The 20596-nt window shown below is 41.0% G+C and overlaps 2 protein-coding genes across 4 annotated transcripts in view; one reads left to right on the forward strand and one right to left on the reverse strand.

The window, feature by feature from the left end:
* The window catches only part of ELP4 (elongator acetyltransferase complex subunit 4), a 141862-nt gene extending 140469 nt beyond the window's left edge, over window positions 1-1393 (reverse strand). For all 3 annotated transcript variants that reach the window (XM_071455250.1, XM_071455249.1, XM_071455252.1), the window contains exon 1: window positions 1240-1393. In XM_071455250.1, coding sequence (XP_071311351.1) covers window positions 1240-1393 — 154 coding nt within the window. The remainder of the gene's footprint in view (window positions 1-1239) is intronic.
* The window catches only part of IMMP1L (inner mitochondrial membrane peptidase subunit 1), a 32319-nt gene continuing 13105 nt past the window's right edge, over window positions 1383-20596 (forward strand). The window contains exons 1-4 of the mRNA XM_071455255.1: window positions 1383-1528; window positions 15651-15782; window positions 16551-16639; window positions 17214-17340. Of these exons, the coding sequence (XP_071311356.1) occupies window positions 1460-1528; window positions 15651-15782; window positions 16551-16639; window positions 17214-17340 (417 nt within the window). The 5' untranslated portion in view covers window positions 1383-1459. The remainder of the gene's footprint in view (window positions 1529-15650; window positions 15783-16550; window positions 16640-17213; window positions 17341-20596) is intronic.

The following is a 20596-nucleotide window of genomic DNA, read 5'->3' on the forward strand; positions in this document are numbered from 1 at the left end:
AAGAGTTAGAGGATCAGCCAGATAAACACCAGCAAATGAATGAGCTCCCAAGCCAAGGGAAAGTGCCAGCTCCTCACACGGATGGTACAGCAGCAGTGACAACAGATGAGTCCACGGGACCATCTCACACGGAAAGGCAGCAAAACCAGCGTCACAACAGAGCCATTTATCTAAGGGGGCACTTGAATGATGCAGCTGTGGCGAGCAAGGCAGAAAAGACAAATTGAGAACCCCAACACATCCCAACACCTGCGGGGTGGAGAACACGAACATAAATGCAAAAGCTAGGACAAATAAATATCTTTTCTCCAATACAGAGAGACAAAAGGTGAGCAGTCATACAGCAGGGGAAAAGGTTTGCTTTCCAAGGGAAACCCTGGCAATACACACATGGCTTTCCAAGGGGAACCCAGTGGCACACACGGCTTTCCAAAGGGAAACCCTGGCAATACACACACGGCTTTCCAAAGGGAAACCCTGGCAATACACACACGGCTTTCCAAGGGAAACCCTGGCAATACACACACGGCTTTCCAAGGGAAACCCTGGCAATACACACACGGCTTTCCAAGGGAAACCCTGGCAATACACACACGGCTTTCCAAGGGGAAAACCCAGCCATACACGGCGTTCCAAGGGGAGAATCCTGGCAAAACACACACGGCTTTCCAAGGGGAGAATCCTGGCAAAACACACACGGCTTTCCAAGGGGAGAATCCTGGCAATACACACACGGCGTTCCCAGCCACACACAGCTTTACAAGGAGAAACCCCAGCAGCACACATGGCTTTCCAAGGGGAAACCCTGGCAATACACGGCTTTCCCAGCCCAAACCCAGCAGCACACGCCGCTTTCCAAGGGAACCCAGCAAGGGAACCCACACGGCTTTCCCTGGCAATACACACCCGGCTTTCCCAGCCCAAAGCCAGCAGCCCTCCCCGTGGCAGTACGAAACGCCCCGGCCATGTGCCGCTAGGAGAATTCACGGAGCAGCCCCGCAGCGCTGCCCGCAGCGATGGCAGCGCGGCACACACGGCTCCTCCGCAAGCTCCAGCTGGAGTACACGGCCTGCCTCCCCCGTCCTCCTGCCCCTCCCGCCCTCCCCGCGACCCCCGGGACTGAGGGGAGGAAGGAGAAGCCTCGGGAGCAGCCTCGGGGTTACGGGAGGGCAGGCAGGGCCTGGCAAAGGGGAGGGCGGCGGGGGCGCAGCACCGGGTCCCAGTCCCGCTCCCACCAACCTAGCACACAGTCCAGGGAGGGCAGCCCGCTGGAGAGCAGCAGCTGCCCGTGGCGCACCGAGGGCCGAGTGCCCGGCAGGGCGGGCGGCCGCGGGCCGGCCCCGGGCCTGCGCTGGAAGCTGGTACGGCCCCGCTCCCCGCCGGCCGCCGCCATGTCGGGGCCGGGCACGCCGGGCCAACGCTCCGCCAATGGGCGAGCGGCTCCGGCAGCCGCCGACCAATGGGAGCCCGCGTTGTTGGCACGTGCGGAGCCGGCGGAGCGCTGCGGGGCCCGGCGGCGAACGGGGAGGTGAGAGCGGCACCGGGGGGAAGCGGAGCCTTGCTGGGGCTGAGGGGACACCGGGTCCTTGCCCGGGGCTGAGGGGACACCGGGGCACACCGAAGCCTTGTCCGGGGCTGGCAGCGGGCATGGAACGGCGCGGGGAGTGCGGCACGGGTGCTGTGAAGGGGACACCCCGCTTGTCCCGCGCGGTGTCTGCAGGGCCGGGGGCGGATAGGCTCGCCTGGAGCGGCATCAGCCTCTTTGGAAAGAGCCTGCGAGAGAAAAGTGCTTGTAAAATGTATTTTCGTAACATAATGTGAGTATACTTGGGTCCCTGCTTGGTTGTGCATAGGCACGGAGCTGTGGCAGGCGTGTGGTTTAATGCATTCATTTGGCAGCAAGATCTTGTGTCGGTGTGGACCAAGACGTGTGGTAGAAAAAGTTAAAAGACATTAAAATGCTTTGACAAGTTCTAGTATGTTTGATTTGTCAGTCAACGCTCAATGTTCTAGTGCTCTGAAAGCAAGAGAAGCCCCTGTCAGTATAGAGAACAGCCACTACCAGAAGTATTTTTATGTTTGTTTTTCATGTCGGTGATTCAGGTGTATCCAAGCTGCTTGAAGGCTCTTGTACAAGTAGAATATAAAAACCAAGCTTTAATACTGTAATCCCTCACTCTCAGTCTTTAATTCTAGTGGATCATGTTTACTGTCGTTCTAAGCCAACTTTCTGAACACCTGTGGTTCTTGAGTCTCTTTTTAATTGAGGGGGAAAAAATCCTCGTGTTAAATATGAGCAGCATGAAAGAGCAGCAGTATGTGGGCAGTCCTGGACCTCAGAGTTTTCCCTTCATATCCAGTTCAAATTCAGGACCATGAAAGTTCAGCATCATGTGGCCCTAGCTGGGGGAAAGGATGTTCTTTTTGCTGCTGGCTGAGCTTCCACACGTGCTGAGCAGTAGACAAATCAAGATCTTTTATCAGCAGTATCAAGAGGTTGTCTTAAGATTTTGTATTTTCTGCTAAGCTGTGAAATATTGGATAATACTTAACTTTAAGTATAGATTATTGTTTAGTGAAAGTTAGAAGTATCTGTCTGTAGAGGAGAAGATCAAAGGAGACTGGAAACCATGTCAAGAAATAAACAAAGCTGTTTAATTTCACTTCTGTAGTATGTGACCAATGAGGTGTGAATATCTGGAATAGGAAAGGCCAACGAAATAAAGACCCAAAGCATAATCCACAATTCTTTTAAAAGGGTTTGAGCCTCTCTTTCTGTCAGTGGGATCCTGTGGTGTGAATTCTGTCTGACAGAAGAGAAGGCTGAAACCTAGGGAGAGTTCTTCACTTTCAAACATCACAGTGACTCTGCCTTTTCTTACTGTACTGTGCTCCTGGAGCCTGGAGCCCAGGATATTTCAGGTGTAAGTGCTTGAAAGTGTGTGTGACACAGCAATTGCAGGATATCTGTTGAGATCCTTGTTACAGAAGCTCGTGACTCAGTGATAAGGATGTCTCTGATAAGTCACTGCTTACCTGTCAGAAAGGTAAGCAGTGAAAAGAGAAGGAGAATCCACTGATAAACTGCACCTACTCAATCTCTGGGATGGTTTTTCCCCATTCCAAGCAGTACATTTTCTTTTCTTACTTCATTAACACAAAATATTTCCTTGCTTTATTGTTTCTTTTAATTAAAATACACTATTGTAGGTTGTCTTCACTTGACATAGATCCAGGGCTGAGCCCTCTCTTTTGTTCTTTCATTACTACTTGCCTGCCATGTAAGGATTTTTTTTATACTTTTTTAACCTCATTTTCCTACAGGCCAATTAAAATTGTAGGCTCAATAATTCCTTCTCTTTTTTTCCCCTTTTTTCTCTTTCCTATTGGAAAGTGAACACACATAATGAAAGTATTTTGCAAATGAGAATGCTTGTGCCATGCCCCTCCCATTGTTAGTGTTTCTTGGCTAAACTGCACTTCTCCTGGCAATCTCACTGGCTCAGCAGCTGATCCAGTGGGTCAGGGTTGCAAAAGAGGAAATCTCACTCCCTGCTCCTCCTGTGTTTCCAATCCAGCAAACCCTGGTGCTGGTCAGTTCCCTCCTTGGGCTGGTTGAGCTCACTAAACTGATTTGGAGCTATCAACTGACTTTCTCAATAGTTTTATTTTGTGCCATCCTGTGAGCTGGTGCTGCATGGAGGAGGGCAGCCCAACCTCCCAGCTCTTGCTAGCTCGGAACTTTGTAGTTATTTCAGGATAAAAATTGGATTTTTACATTAAAAAAAAAAAAGGGTTTTTACACACAGTGATATTTTTGTTACAAAGTTTTTTTGTAGATATCCTTCCAAATATAGAGACACGGTGTCTTACATTGTAACAGCATGAGAGACTGTTTCATATATAACAAAAATAATGAAGTAGATACAATTTTTTCAGTATGAGAACTGAACTTTTAAAATATAGCAGTAGTTGTGTTTGTGGTGTTTATTTTTCCCCAGTCACATTTTAACCTGATGGGTGCAGTTCAAATCCTACTGATTTAGAAAGTGAGTGGAAATAAGCTATTTTTCAATCGGTGGGGGATTTTTCAAATGTTAACATTTTAATACAATAAAGCTTTCCAACTGCATATGTGCTTATGGAAATACTGCTTACAACATCTGACTTTACCTCTATTTCAGACAAATTTCAGAGAAAGGACTAATTTAATGCAAGTTTAACTTCATATTTTTTTAGTTAATTATTTTTAAATCAACGGTGTTTCGTTTTCAGGAATAACAATATTTTTTTCACCCTTTTTGAGTGATACTGAAGAATTGCTTATATTCACATGTCCAGTTTTGAAAAGGTGAATTTTCATTCGTTATAGAAGATCCCACTAAGATCTGCTGTCTGGCAGAAAGGAAGACCACAGCAATTGTGATTCTAGACATTACCCTAATCCTCAAATGCACATGATGAGCTAGATAAATCCTACTGCTCCTGCTCTAGGGGTGGAATGGAAATGCAGAGAGGCTAAGAACATGGAAATGATTTCCAGTGCTCAGGAAGTGTCTTAGGGAGTTATTTCTTGTCAGCTGAGCTATGGCAATGGACAGGGGTCCTACTCAGCTCATTGGAGAATGGAGAGGTTTAAACATTTTTTGTCTATTTTGGGATGTCTCAAACTGTAGAATAATCAACTTTCCTTCCTCAGAGCTCACATGTTGTCATGTAGAGCTGGTCAAATGGGGATGTCAGTTTAACTGCAAATCCTAATTGTGCTGTGGAGAAATCAAGCTCTCTGTTTTCCTCTTCTTGCAAACTTCCTGGTCCAGTTCAGCTGCTTGCAGATTCTAAGATGGATTAAGAGGATTTGGGGTAAAAATTCCCTAAGGAAAAAAAAAAATAAAATGGAGGGAATACAATTTTAAGTGAGAGAGCAGTCAGAACATTTGGGGAAAGGTTATGCTTGGAATTTGATCTGCAAGTATGTTTGACATTTCTCTTCTAAAACTGTAGCCTACAGACTTGGGGGAAATCCTGGTGTCCCCAGAATAGCAGGCCTTGAAGTGTGCTTTGGCTGTTTGTGGTTGATAATGATACCTCAGGTTTAGCTTTTATATTTTTCCCATTCTGTGCTGCTTTAGTGTGTATTTCCTGAGCTTCACATGAGGGGATGGTGAGCTCTGTGCACAGAGCAGGGAGACAAAACAATTCCTGCTCCAGCTGGGCACCAAGGACAAATGATCCCAATCTCAGCCCCAGAGCACAAACCCCGTGGGCTGCAGAGAGAAAAACAAGCAGGGTGGGACTGCAGGGGCTAAAGCTGGAATGGGACAATGAACTGCAAGATGCAAATGGAGCAGAACTGATCCCAGGGAGAGAGCCCGGGAGCGCTGGGGCATTTTGGGGCCATTTTGGTTCATCTTGGGTGCAGGCCTGGCTGGGCTCTGGTGCTGCCCAAGGTGGATCCATGGAGGAGATGCTTTGAATCCATCCCTGCTTGATTCTTTAGCTCTGCCCAGCCTCTGCCCTGGGGCAGCCTGCACAAGGCATCAGCTTTGGTGACCACGAAGGGACAGAAGGCATCAGTAAGAGGAAGCACACTTGTCATGGCCTCTCTTTACCACGTGGGTTGCCCATGTAGCATCATAGGGCAAGGTAACAGCAGCAGCACTGTGTGGGCAGTGTTCTCAACAACAGGGTGTTACTACTGATGGATGTGTTCTGATGTCTTTGCTTTCAAATCAATGGTTTTGCTGGATTTTAGTTGTGCTGCAGAAGATTCATGTATGCTCTTGTCTTTGAACAAAATGCTGTTCATTTTGGAATAAAACACCAGCCCATTTTATTTCAAATTAATTTCATTTATATATGTCTGCCAGACCAGCTTTCAGTGATATTTTTCTGATGGATTTATGTGTGGGATAGAGAACCAGAAAAGCACATCCCAGTCAGTAGCTGTTGTAATCATAATCTTATTAGAGTTTGCAGTTCCATCGCCAGGCTGCTTCTCTCATCAGTTGTGGAATGTGCTGGTATGAGACTGTACTGATTAAAGTTTTACAGGCACCAAATCAGATTAGGCACCGAGTCACCTGACCAGGCTGCGCTCGCAGTCATGTGAGCCACGCCCTGCTGAGCTCCTGCTGGGAGCTGAAACAGGGTAGTTTGCTTTGGAGATGTTCTTAAGTATCTAACAGCATGGGTCGTGGATTATGGCTGCAAAGAAGATGGCTTCATTTTCCTGATCTTTGAACTAGCTGGAATGGGATAAGTTTGAAAGTGCAGGATCTTCAGGCCATGAGCCAACAACTGGAAAGAATGTTTAATCCTGGAAGCTCTGACACCAAAAGACCTGGGTTTTTTCAGTGTGAAAAAGCTTAAAGACTGCTTATTCAGTTTGTCTGTGGCAAATGAAAGAATTATTTGGAGGGTTTAGGACTTGCCAGTTGTATGATATTATATAAAACATAAGATCTTATTCAGAAAGCCTCTGGATGTTACTCAAATTCATCCTTATGCGTATCTTGAGCAACAGGGAAAAAAATTTAAACGTGTGTCAAATTTAAACAGCTCTTTTAAAATAGAAGTAAATTAGGAGACATGAGTTAAAGTAGTATGTGCTGAAGACAAGAAATTACAGAAACATAAAGTAACCTTTAAAATAATTTCAGAACTGTACAGTAAAATATTACTGAAACCTGCAGGACAATAATCTTGAAAGTGAATTGTGAGTTTAATTTAGTGTCTTAATAAGCATCATACAGATTAGTGCTGTATTTAATAGAGATGATTTTCCTTGTATTTCTCATGCTTCCTGATGAGAGCCACAAACATGGAAGGAACCTCAGGTTTCTGGTACTGGCCAATGATGTTTTGTGGTTATTGTCTCCCATAGATATTGCAGACAGGAATGCTAACTTGATATTTCAGCTCCCACTGACTCTCACAGCACTCTGGCCATCCACAGAGTGAGGCATGGGCTAGGGTGTCCTGCAGTAAATAATTCTGTAGAGATGTGTATTGCTTGCTCTTCAAAAAATTTGACGACAGTGGTAAACTAATTTGGTCACTGAGGGGCAGGTGAAGAAAATTTTGGTCTTTAAGTAGTCAGGAAGTAAAATTGGGATTTTTCAGTGTGAGTTATAAAGTTGGATGTAAGACAAGCAAGCAACCTAGTAAAACTCATTGTAAAGCTAGATTCACAACTGGCTACTTAGGGAAACTTAAGTTGTTTCAAATTTGGAATAATGTTTTGGTGAAATAATAAACTAGAATAAAATATAATAATGAGTATCTAGCCTTTTTTTGTAGCCAGGCTGTATTTTAGCAAATCATCATTATTCTTTATCTCAGTGGATTCAGCTTCCATCCCCTACACTGAGCCTGCCAATTCCATGCCAAAAGTTCTTTGTGGCAACCCCATTTCAGGAGCATCTATCTGGGAGCAGGGCTGCTATTTTTTCCAATTTTCCCCCCCTCTTGAATTGCATTTTGTGTGAGATAATATATGTAAAAGGAATAAAAATGAATTCACATTTAAAACTGTAGATGCTGAAACAGATTGAGGGAAGGCCAAAATGTTATCAAAGGTCCTAGAAATAACAGTCCTGTAAGTGGTTACTGCAGAATAACTCAGTGTATTGTGAGTGGAACACACAAGATTACTGAAACCTGCAGAACAATAATCTTGAAAATGAACTGTGAGTTTAATTTCTTTGTGGGTGCTGCTGGAAATGTGAGCTTCACTAATTGCTTTAAAGTCCTGTCTTGGTTTTGTGTGGAAAGAATAGAATGTCTTATTTCATTGCGCTGAGGGGGTAATTCATCTGAAATTTTAGCCCTTAGGTTTATTAAAAAACCTGTGTCTCTTCAGTAGCCATGTTTTCAATATTTCTGTGATTGAAAATATTTCTGTGATTGTGACTGTGACAGTGTCCCTAGCAGAGGGAGAAAGGTAATGGAGCTTTTTTTTCCTTTTACATCCTGCTCTTATATTTCTGTGAAAACTGTTGCACATTCTTAGAGCCTCATGCTTCCACCTTTTCTCAGTTGTGCTTCCATTGGTCCGAGAAGTGTGAAGCACTGTTTGATCTTGGTGTTCACTGTTTGGTCCTGGTGTTCTCATGCTATTGCCAAGCCACAGTGAATTTTTAATAGAATTTTTAACATTTCTGGCACAAAAGAACTGCAATTCACAAGCATTAAGTTGTAGGAATATCATCAATTTTCTTAGCATGCACAAAGTATCTGTGAAAGGAGCTGTATGACCAGTCACTGATCTTCCTTTTAGAAAAGCAATGTATTATGGAGGAAAGGGCAAGCCATGTTCTGTACTTTTGGAACAAACCAGATCAGCAAATGTAGATGAAATAAAAGCTTAGGACTTATTCAAAACCTGAAAAGTTTTTAAGAAGGCAATGCAGGGAGACAGTACTAATGAAGTTACACAGTGATTGTTTCTGTACTGCTTTTGTGTTTCACAAGTACTTGTGTCCTCATTTGAAACTCCTGTTTGGGCTGGACGTCTGTGGTAACATGAGCCATGCAGGCCCTGCTTGGTGATGTGTTTGGTGCAGTTTGTGGGGCTGGAGCGTGCTCTGCACCTCAGCTTAGGATCATTTACTAAATTGGAGAAAGGCACCTCTACTTACTTGATTCACTAAGTAGTCAGTTTTCACATTTATTATTGTGTCAGCTGTATCTTTTATTTTAAACCATCAAATTAAATAATAGCTTATGCTGGCTTTCTGTTTTAGTTCATGCATTTAAAACCTGGAAGTCAGATAAAAAGATAGTTTCAGAATAAATTCAGTATATTATTTATGAGTGGAGCAACACATTAGCATGGAGTTCACAATAGATCATATCGCTTTTATTCCATCTTACAAGCTTAGCAGCACAAACAGAATAATCAACATATTATTTGGCTGTCATCTGCTGAACAGAAAGCAGAGATCACAAGGAGGTTTTCCCTAGCTGCAGTGATGGCCTTTTTGTTCCAAGCCCCCATCTGGGAGGGCCATGGTGTGTTATCATATGGAACGCGGGGTTTGCTGTAATCTGCTTAGCTGCACTGCAGTTTGAATCTTTATTCCATGTTTGTGTAATTTATAATTTTAATGAGACCGTGCCTCTTGTGGGCTTTGAAATATATTAAAAGCTCTTTTGTGCATATGCTTTTGTTCTTGCTTAATAGGCTCAGTGTATTTAAAACTGATGAATTTTTATTCATGGATTTGGATGTCTGGGGATTAACTTAGATTGAATATCATTGCACTCATCTTTTGATGTTTGGAACTTTTTTATACTTGTATCTCTAAGTGGAGAAGACCTTACAGAACTTGTGTTTTACACATAAAACAGCTCAGAAATAACTAATAAAATTTTATTGAGCAATGAGCAAAAATACTGATTACAGTTTATTTTTACTGCATAAACTCTCCTGAACTACCATTTTGCTCTGAAAAAAGTCCTTGAGTCCATGAACATGTGTGTATTTAGAACTTCGTAACTAAAAAGCAGTTTGGGAAAGCGCTCAACATTTTTGTAGAATATCAGCAGTGATAACCACTTGATTTGCATTTTTCTTCCATTCAGGTAACTGGAAAATGTAAATACTGAGCACTCTCTTGTCTGACTGTGTTGCCTTTCTCCTGTTTTTAACACATTTTTTTAATGCAGAGTGTGCATAAGCTATTTCATTAGAAGGTGATGCTGATAACTGGGGAGTATTGATAAACATACAGAAGGATTCTTCACTGCTATTTTCTGACAGTGCTAAAACTGGTCTTGTTTTTTGCTTTTGTATTTTTCAGATGTTTAATGCTTTGTTTATTTGTTTGATTTACTGTTCGTTTAAAGATTTGATACTTTGTGACTTCTGTGTTTTTAAACTACTGTGGAGCTCTCTTCAATGATGGCATTCTCTCTGAGACCAACACTGGCAATAAGATGGAGACAATTGTGGTTTTTCTAAATAATCTTGCTGATGGTGTACTGAAATGTGGAGGGGGTTTGGGTTTTTGTTTGTGGTGTTTTTGATGGGTTGGCTGGTTTTTACCAGCAAACCATCATCTTTGTAATGACAAAATATTTCAAGTAAACAGCCTTTTTAGTTCTCAGTGCACAAGGGAGTTATTCATCCCTCTTCTCTTCGCTGCTTTGAGCAGTATTTCCAAATCATATTTCCATAAGATGTGTCAGCTGGGAAGTGCAGGGGACACGTGAGCCATGGGCAGCTTCAGCTTTTGTAGGGTTGTAGATTTTTAGTGCCTAATGTGAAAATCAGGCTTGTAATTCTTTGTCTTATAAAACTGAAATGAATTTTCAATGTTTATATGTCTGTGTCTCAGGGAAGTGAATGTATTGAAATTGGAGATAAACATGTAGTTATTTGACCATTGTGACGTGGGCACAGCCCGATTTTCTCAGTTACCAGGAAAGTGACTGTGGTGTCTGCCAGACCTTTGGTGGTTGTCCTGACTTTGACCTTGTTGCAGAAGACTGTAAAGTGAGTATTTTGGCATCCCTCAGAGGCCCGTGTATGACCATGCCTTTGCTCAGCTGTCTGGATTTCACTGTTCAGCAAAGAGGAGTGAATGGAGCTGCAGAGGAGGACAAGCTTTGGAATGCATCTGGCCATTAAAACAGCGTTTTATTCAGGGTTGTGCAAGTGTTAGGAGCTGCTTCCCAAAGGTAAATAGAACCAGTGAGAACTACCTGAAATCTGTGTTGGGAAATTGCTCATTCTTGTCTGTAGTCTCTGGTTATTTAACACCAGCCAATTGTGTTATGTTTACAGGATTAAACTCCTTGTCAGCTTGAGATCAGCAGCTGAAGGAGCTCTCGTTGGAGACAAACTGCCAGTGCCTAGTAGAGATAATGTGTAAAAATGTAATCTCTTCCAGAATATCACCAAGCTTGCTCACATTTGCCAGACCAAGTCCAGTGTTTCTTCCAGAGTAAAGCAACAGCTGGAAATAAAAAGCAATTCTTCTGATCTCCAGCACAGAGGGACCTTTTGAAAAGGGTTCTTTGTTTTGCTTTAGATGTTCAGAATCCTCAGATTGAAATTAGAATATTTAAAGCATTTTGTATATTTATATTTTGTATATTCATATATATATATATACACTTAAAACATTGTGAATCTAATATGGGAAGCATCCAAATAAACAAGATCTACACCCTTTGCTCTTCTAGCGCATGTGACATCAGTTTCATGCAGAAGTTTTAAAATAATAGTTTAATATAAATAACAGTTCAAACATAAATATTTAAATGGCCTAGTCAGTGTGCAATTTTTTCTTTGGTTTGAGTTTTTGGATTGTTTTTTCAAGTAATCTCCGAGTAATTCTGTGGGAACGAGATGGTGCAAGTTATGTGTAGAGAAAGGTGTCTGGTTAGAAGTGGAGAATGTTAGGAGAAGAGTTTTTGTTGTAGAAGGAAAAACTGATAATCTCTCACTACATATTCAATGAGATTCCAGAATTGAGAAACATGATATAAAGCAAATACGACAGGAGATGTTTTATGAAAGTGAAAAATCTGTTTAGTGCCAAGTGCAGTGATTTGTTTAGTCACACTTTCAGTGCCTTCAACTTTGATTTTCCTGTATTTAAAAATTCAGCACTGTATCTTAAATTGTGTTACACAATGCCACTGGTCTTCTGGAAATGGTAAATCTGCTCATTGATTTTCTAATTTTATTATATACACAATAATTGTAATCCAAGATTACAGCAAACAAGATGTTAATTTCTAGACAACCTACGTCCATTTCCCTCAGAGTGCGGGTGCTACAGAAGCAAAGAGTACAAAGAGAATACCATTTGTGCTATCCTCACAGGAGCTGTCAATAAAAGATGTAATAGGGGATTTAGGAATCTGGAAATGGCCAACTAATTTATGTGAATCTATTTTATTTCAGCTAGAAAGCCCAAGCTCTGTTTCGTCTGCACTGCATATTGCAGAGCACAGGCTGTCTATAGAAAACCAGGCGGCTGCATATGGATAGTCCCTTGATATCATTCACTTGCTGTGTAATCTTATTATGCAAAGTTCTAATCTTCACCTAGAATGAATGCCTCTGGGTCAGAATATAGTCATATCAGGGTTTTTGAGGTCATGTTTTGTGATCCTTAGCTTATTCTTCTAAGTAGAGCTGGGATTTAAAGAGTATTCCCCAGACACTGGCAGAGATAGACAGCAAGACCTGCTGCCTTTTTGGAAGACAAGACCAACATGAGGTCCCTGGTAGGATTAAACTTGATTTGTAGCTGTAGGATTTTTTAACAGATGTATTATTGGACAGGGAATAGGGGGCCACCAGCACAGCGAAATTGGATCACAATTGGCATTCTCAGGGAGTCCGCTGGCTGCTAAAACAGCAGCTGCATGTGGATTTGACTTCTTTCAGGTGAAGCGACTTCCAGTCATTTGGAAAGGATGGGATGAAAAGGAACCTTGGTGATAATTTTGATGTCTGCAAGATTTAGTACCAATGTAATGGGATTATCGGTAACACCTTCGCTGCAGAAAAAGCCACCTGGCGCTATAACTGGCAGCAACTGAGAACTAATCCTTTCCCATCTCTTGGATGTCATTCATGAGGCTCAAAGTGATTTCTACCCTGCTAGCTGTGATTAATTTTATAAACAAACAAACAAAAACCGAGCGATGAAAGCACAGGCTGTGGGAGGAAAAGGGAACAGAAGATACTTGTAATTACATTTTGCATTTTACTTGCTCTGTATTTTACAACTATACACTTGTGGTAAAATAATGAAATTGTGTTCTCTGTGATAAATATGGATGTGTGACCTTTTTTAGCCAATGTTGATTTTGGTAGAAATTTTTCAGCTACCTGCTATATGATAGTAGGTAGTACCTGGAAGTAATTAGGTTTTAGGCCATTCTGCAATAAGGATGTTTATACTACAGAGCCATTAAGTTTTCAAGGGGCCTGTGACTTAAATAATTTTATTGTGCTTAATGGTCTTATGTTTGATCTGGTGGAGTTGCCTGCTGATGGTACTTTGTATTAAAATTGTGTGATGTGGAAAACTGTGTTTACTTCCTTGTGATCAACAATATGACATTGTTTCAAAAATATAATGACATGAAGTTCTCAGAGGAAACAATTAGATTTTAACAATTATACTTATTAACAATTACATTTTAATGATGCTCAAGTTAATGATTTCTCTGTGTGGCTTTTTTTTTTTAATAAACTAGTTTGGTCTGGTGGTTTTTTTACTAAACTTGCTACAACCAGTTATTAACTAGAAGTCGTTACTTAAAATGACATGGAAACTCAGGATTTTAGTTATTGGAGTGAATATTAGATATCTAAAGATGAACCTTAATATTTAAAACACCCTCCCATACTCAGGAGGTACCTTGCCAGGGTCAGACTCTATAATCCAAGTATATATGTGTCTTCATTTGAAATTAACTTTCTTGAGTAGTAGTCAAAATCTTTTATAGAAAACTAAGAATTTTTTGATTGTTTTCATAAAATCTGATAAGCTTGAGCATTTAAAAAAATCCTTTGTACTACATTTATAAGAAGGGGTTGGTGAAATCTATGTCTCAGGCATTAAGAATTTATTTTAAATAGAGAACTGGGAACAAAATTTGAGAGCTCTTGACTCATGTTCTGTCCTTGTGGTTAGTTTTTTACCATGGCAGCTGTGGCAGCAGGCAAAGCTCACTTTGAGCCCTGGGTGTCCCTGAATAGCTCCCAAACCTACTCACAAGCATCCCAAGGAAACACACGTCCAGGGTAACTATCCCTAGATTTGTGTCACCCAAAATCCAAAAGGAAACAGCTTACAATCACTTTGAAACTTGTTTTCTGACATGTATAGCAGTTGTCTGGACTTCCATAATAAAAATATTTTAGTTACAACCTGACAGCTGGCGGCATGGGAGGCTTGCACATTCTTTTGATGTTGTTACTGTTTATTTGTCCCAGTTTGATCTGTGTACTCTGGGCATTGTAATGCATTGTTTGCTTACCTGCAGTACCCACAGGTGCCTAAATTCTCTACTACCTTAATATGTTAATGTCACTATAGGACACGAAATGATGCAGACATGCTGCTTTTTTCAAGGTAAAAAGAGACTTTTTAATTTCTGATTCCAACATTTATAGATTTCCAAAAGTGACAGTGGATTGGAGGGTGAAAGTGCCCCCTCTCCAATGACACTGGACAAACCAACAGTGCTTCAAATTTCTCCTCCTCCATAAAAGAATGCAAAACAATGAGTTATTTACAGAAAGTGTGTGAGAAAGTTCGTTACAAGAATGCAAACATCAGAAGGCTTAGAAAATCTTAAAAAATCAGGGTGATAGTTAATGTGTTAATATAAGGTTTCTGAATAGCATGGGGCAAAAATAGTGGATGCTTGTGCAGTATTTTTCTTTCTTCCTGAACTGAGAAGCGATGTGAGGCTCCTTTTTAGCAGGTGCTGTTAAGAAGTATTGATGATAGATTTCTCTGAAATCATAGTTGTGCATTCACCTACTTCTGCAACTCAGATTCATCTGCTGTGCCTCCACCTTCCTTTTATCACCTGTGTCACAGCTCTGGGCTCTCAGTGTGTCTGGCCTAAGAGTAAGGCATTGGTTGGTGCACTGAATTGAGAAGAGCCAACCACTTCTGTGCCTCACCAGGATGGATTCTGCTGAAAGTGCATTCCCCTTCCAGGGGAGTGTTCCAGTTCCTGCAGTGTGTTGTGCTGGGTGCTGCATCTGCCAGTGACAAAAATCAGGACTTTTCTGTTTGGCATTGTAATTTGGGTCATTACTGTGAAAATGGTCAGATAGTGAATGATGAATCACAGCTTGGTTTAAGCTGTTCTAGTGCAGAGAAGTTTATGTAGATAAAAAAGGACCTCTCTTTTGGAACAAGGAAATGAACTTGTTAGAGAATATTTGCTCCCAATAATGGTTGTCTTTGGAATGTAGTCAAGCAAAACTGCCATTAAATTCTAGTGAGACTGGTGAAAATGAATCCATGTGCTTTTAAATTCCTTAATTTCATTAGTGAAATGTAGAAGAAGGTGTCTTTATTTCTTTTTGAAGTGGGCATATTTTACACAGCATTTTTCCTTTTCTTCTTTTCAACATAATGTATTTGCTCAGCAAACTCTATTGTCCCATCTTAGTAAAAGAGGGAAATCTTGCAGTGGTTTTAGTTCATGGTTTTAGTTCAGGAGTTTAAGGGGAACAGGTTTTTTGCAGAATGTAGAACTTGTTTCAATTACTTCATTATGTCTGTTTTCCACTTCCTTAAGCGTAACCACCAAACTGTGGTACAGAAACATTTTATTTAGATTAGCATTGTAGGAATTGGATCTCCTAATCAGAGTTGGACTTGAATATTTGGGGAAGGGGGTCAGAAAATATTTACAGGCTAATGTAAATAAAAACTTCTCTAACTGCAGAAGTTATGGCACTGTGCTACAGTTGAGAACAGAAGACCTGATGCCTTATTTCTCTGTGCACCTCTTCAGGTCTGTCTGATTATTTGTTGGTATCATTACACTGTTGGGTTTTTTTCATCTTGTCCACCTGTTATACACTAGGGATGGGTTTGTAAATGTAGGATTGCTTGTTCTCCAATGAATGCTCCTCTTGTGTTTTGCTGCAGAGCTGCTGGGCACCGTACCACTGTAGGATGCTTCGCAATGCCCTAGGAAAAACCTTCCGATTTCTGGGCTACACGGTGCAGTATGGCTGCATAGCACACTGTGCCTTCGAGTACCTTGGAGGAATTGTTGTGGTAACTCTTCATTTTCATGACATTTCAAAGGGGATAAAACTGTAATACTGACAGTTTTCTGTGTGATGATGCCAATATTTCAGGTTTTGTAATTTTCTTCAAAGCATTTAACACAGTTTATGGGAAGCAAGTCCAGCCTTTGTGAAAGTTATTTGTACTTTGTTTTCTGATGTGTTATTGCTCGAGGCATCACTGAAGTAAATGGGAAACTCTGATTAAGCCTTTTGCACAGAGTCCATCCTTTAAGAAACCCTGGAGTCAGTGATAGGAAATGCCTTTGTTTCATACTCTGGCCAAATTTTTGGGTGTTTAATGCTCCCTGCCCCTCCTCCCCACATCCTCAATCTCCTCAATCTGGCAGATACTGCTGCTGGGCATGGGGGATTCTGGCTGTGAGCTGCTCCTGCAGCTTCTGTGATGATTCTGTGTCACAGAGAAGAGAAAGGGGTAAGCTGGTAGGGCTTTGAGCACTACTCCTAAAAATTTCTTGGAGATGCAGTGCTGAAAGGAATCCATAAGGGCCTATAGCACCTAGTGCAGTTCAGGACCAACCCCAAGGAAATATGGAGCTGTAACAGAGTTAGTTAGAGGTGCTCTGGGGGCTCCCCTCAGCTTTGAAATGCATCACACATTCCATGGAGAAGCTCACTTTTAGTTCTCTACATTCCATCTTTTCTAATTTACTAGCATACCACTTGAATATAAGTTTATTTTAGAAAGAAGCAGTTTGAAATAGTAATTTTCTTCTCCTTTCTTTTTCATTTGCAGTGCTCTGGACCTTCCATGGAACCAACCATTCAGAACTCTGATGTTGTCTTTTCGGAGAACCTCAGCCGCCACTTTTACTGCATCCGAAAGTACGCTGCTCTCTTGGGAGCACATCTGACATTCCCTTTGCCAGGGCTTGTCAATAACCACATTCTGCCCTTGATCTTTAGTGTATTTTGCTGCTTCTAACTTGTAATTTTTCATTGTGTCTAAAGGATCTTAAAGTTACAAACAGCCCAATGAACATCTTGTCAAAATTCAGCTTGGATTTAGACTGTTGTCACTATCGCAGCTTTGTCCAAAAAATAGAAAAAATCCTTTTTTTTCTCTCCCCCTGAATGATTCTACTGAGTAGAATGTAACTTCTCTAAGCAGTTTGGTCTTGAAAACCAGCTATGGGCATTACTGGTCTCAGGTTGTAGTCTTAAATGTTTCATAAATGATCTCAATAACAAAAATTCACTCAACTTTTAAAACTCTGGGAAATTACACCTGAGTAAAACTGAAGAAACCAAAATTGTACACAAGAATTTCCAGCACAATGGACTATCTTTAATGTGTGTGAATATTTTTGGAGTAGATACATGGATGCTCACGTACTCAGCCAAATAGTTTGTAACTAGAGTTCTTCTGTTTGTTTTTGTCTGTTTTTTTCCCTCTCAGAGGAGATATTGTAATTGTGAAAAGCCCAAATGACCCCAAATCAAATATCTGTAAAAGAGTAATTGGCTTGGAAGGGGATAAAGTCTGCACAAGCAACCCTTCAGATTTCCTTAAGAGTCACAGCTATGTAAGTATTAGAGTTTCTTCCTATGTAAATTAAGGATTACTTAAGTAGGCCTGGTGGTCTCTAAAGGATTTGCAATATTTGAGAATCATAATAAATCATAAATTATGACATTAATAAATTATTGATTATGTACAGTAAAATGTTGTACTTTTAGACTATTTATGCAAATCTGTCTTCCTCTGCCTTTTGTTTCTGTAGGAAATGTAGACAGATAATATTTCTGCTGTGCCCTTTGGAAGAATACTCTGAAATTCTCTGTACAAAGTGCAGTACAAAAGAGAGGTGCAGGTGCTTGGTGTTCAGGCAAAACTATTCCTATATTTTAAACACTAAGAAGTGAATATTTGACTCTGCAATAGCTTTGCAGATTTTTTTTTCAAAATTATACTTTAGTGTATCTCTATTTCAATCTAGCAATATTTTAATGTTCCTTAGTATGGTTGGAAAAGTAGAGATTTTCCTAACTTGGCCAAAAGGTCAGGTGATGCAATGAAAAGGGAAAAATAATCTCAATGTTCATTTGTCCATATGCAGATAGAGTTCACAGAAGTTTGGGAAGATCAGTGACAAAATGTTTTCAGCAACTTTTTTTTAGGCTATGATGAGAAAAATCCTCAGGAGTAATGATCACAGAAAAATGTAGGTTTTTTCTTGTCCCAGAAGCGTGTTTGACTGTTACCTCTATTCAGCACTTGTGAAGCCATCAGATATTCCCACATAATCTTTAAACAAACCTGTGATTTTGCCCTTTCATATCCACTCCATCCTCAGAATAAGAAGAATGAGCATGTGGCCAAAGTCCTGTGCTGAGGAGATGGAGAATTTTGTGGAACACTCCTTCCAGGCAGCTCCAGTTTGTGACACAGAAATCCTGTAAGAATTTAGCTTCCATAAAGGCAGCCACCTTCACCAGGGAGCCTCCAGCTAGCATTGCTTCATCTGTATTGAGCAGCTGAAGTGGAGTTTGGCTTTACTTAAAGCAAAAATTCTTGTTTAGCGCCAGGAAGTAAGGACATGAGTCACACTGTGCTCTGAGGGTTTGAATTTGTTCCTTTCACTCCAGTGTTGAGGCATGACACCTTGGGCACCTGCCTCTAATCTGCACTGCTGCTGTCATGCCAGAGCCACTGGAGCTGCTGTTCTTAGACTTTGCTCACTTGTGGGCATAAAGAAGGAACACATTCTCTGTGAGATTTTGAAGGAGAGGACAAAACATTTAGTTTTTCCACAAATCAAATTGTGTTAACCATTTAACCAAGGGAAAACCTACCAAAACCCCCAAAGAACACAAACCTACCTTTCTCACCAAGTTAAAGGAATCCTCTAGCTCTGGTGGAGCTCATAATTGTGATGGAATACACATTTCCCAGAGGAGACCAACCTGACTTCTATGTACACTGACAGAAGACACAAACTGAATTTCTCTGAGCATCTTTTTCCTCACTTGTCTTAGTCTTGAAAAGGAAGTTCAGGAAAGATCTGTACTTAAAACAGGATATCAGCTTTTCTGGAAACACTGAAGTGACCAAGTGAATATTCAGCAGAACAATTTCTGCCCTAGTGCAGGGTTTCTTGTCTCCAGTTTTAATCCAAAATATGAGGAGAAAGAGCCAGATGGGGAATGCAGAGTCCATTTCCTGTTTTCATAAAGGCTAATGTGTGGAAATACAGAGAAGGGGCAAGCTTTTGTAATTCTTACACCATAAATTGTATCTAGGAGGAGAAATTATCTAAATGGAAGTGCTCTTGTGCCTGATACCTGTTTTCCTTCTACCTTTAGTGCTTGGTAAAGAGGTAGGTCTTAACATCTGTTCAGGAGACACTTCCTTTACAGAAGGGTAAATTCTCAACGTGGATATCTGTACTTTATGTTCCTAACTGAGGCTGGATTACTCACTAAGTAAATTGTTGGGGAGGGGAAACATGACATGTATTTATGTTTAGGCAATTGCCTCATCAGATTCCTTCTTTTAGTGAATGCACTTTTAACTCAAACACAGAATTCCTCACAGCAAATAATGGCAGCAGATGTACAGAGAACTGGCTGTTTTGTTGATACTTGCCTGAGGTGGGTTTTGGAAAAAAAAGATGGTCCAAGCTGAGGAAAGGCCTGGGCTGTGGTTCCAGATGGCCAGGAGTGCTGCTGGGGGGTCTCTCTGCCAGGGGAAGGTGCCACTCCTTAAGTGAACAAAGCCTGGAAAATGTCATGAGTCTTGCACTTTTTTTTTTGGCTACTGACTGCCTTTTTTCAAACAGGAAATCTGAGTGGTGTGTGAATGCTGTGACTCCAAAGTGTGTAAGGTCAGAGCAGCCTTTGTTTTTCTTACAGTCAACTGCTCAGCTTTCCTTGAGGGCTTATCTCCTATTTTGGGAAGTTTCTGTCATGTCTGCAGACTTACACAGTAAATGGGAATATCAGATGCCAGCAATATTGCCAAATTAGGCAGCTCAGACCCCTGCTTCAGTCTGTGCTGCTGGTTGCCAACTAGTGGATAGGTTTTCTGAGCTAGCCAGTTCCTGGAGGTGGCAGACCAATGGCCATACAATGGGAAAATTACCTGTAAGCACCTGCTTTAGATTTGCCCCAAAAGGAGAATCCTTAGAGCCATGTTAGTAGGAATTGTTCTTGGTCTGTATTGACTGTGTCATTGGTAGTGTTGGCATATTTTACAGCATTGAAGTTTGGGATTTTTGTGCCTAGAAGCATTGTAACACACAATTCTTACCCTGAAGCCTAAGAGAATGCTAAAATCAGATCCTACTTGGAGGTGATGGTTCATTCATGAATATACTCAGGATGCCTTTGTGTGTATGGAGAACTCTGTTTACAATTTGCTCTCTGTAAAATTACACAGATGAGATACATTATTGCTGGAAACAACCAAGGAGATACCAGGAGATTAAAAAAAAATCCAAACACAACAAATCCAACCTTCCAAGCTATAATGAAAAGAAACAAACAAACAAAAAAATCATACATAAGCTGAATAAGTTGTTCTGAAAGAGGTATTTCAGCTGAGTAGAAATGCACAGTAGCAGTGGCAGTTAAAATACTCTTGCTGCTCTATTTAACTGAAGGAATACATCATAAGAGAAAATTATTTTTGTCAGAGTGCACTAAAGCTAAAGCTGTATCAGAAACCTGTCTTTGATGGAGTTGGATTACAGGCTGATGGAACTAATGCCACATATAAAACTGAATGGTATAAATTAGGCATGTGCTGAAATTACAGTTTAAGTACATAGTATTGGAGTT

Source organism: Agelaius tricolor, unplaced genomic scaffold (genome assembly GCF_023055355.1).
Source record: "Agelaius tricolor isolate 1412-34295 unplaced genomic scaffold, bAgeTri1.0.p SCAF_46, whole genome shotgun sequence".
In the NCBI taxonomy this organism is placed as follows: Eukaryota; Metazoa; Chordata; class Aves; order Passeriformes; family Icteridae; genus Agelaius; species Agelaius tricolor.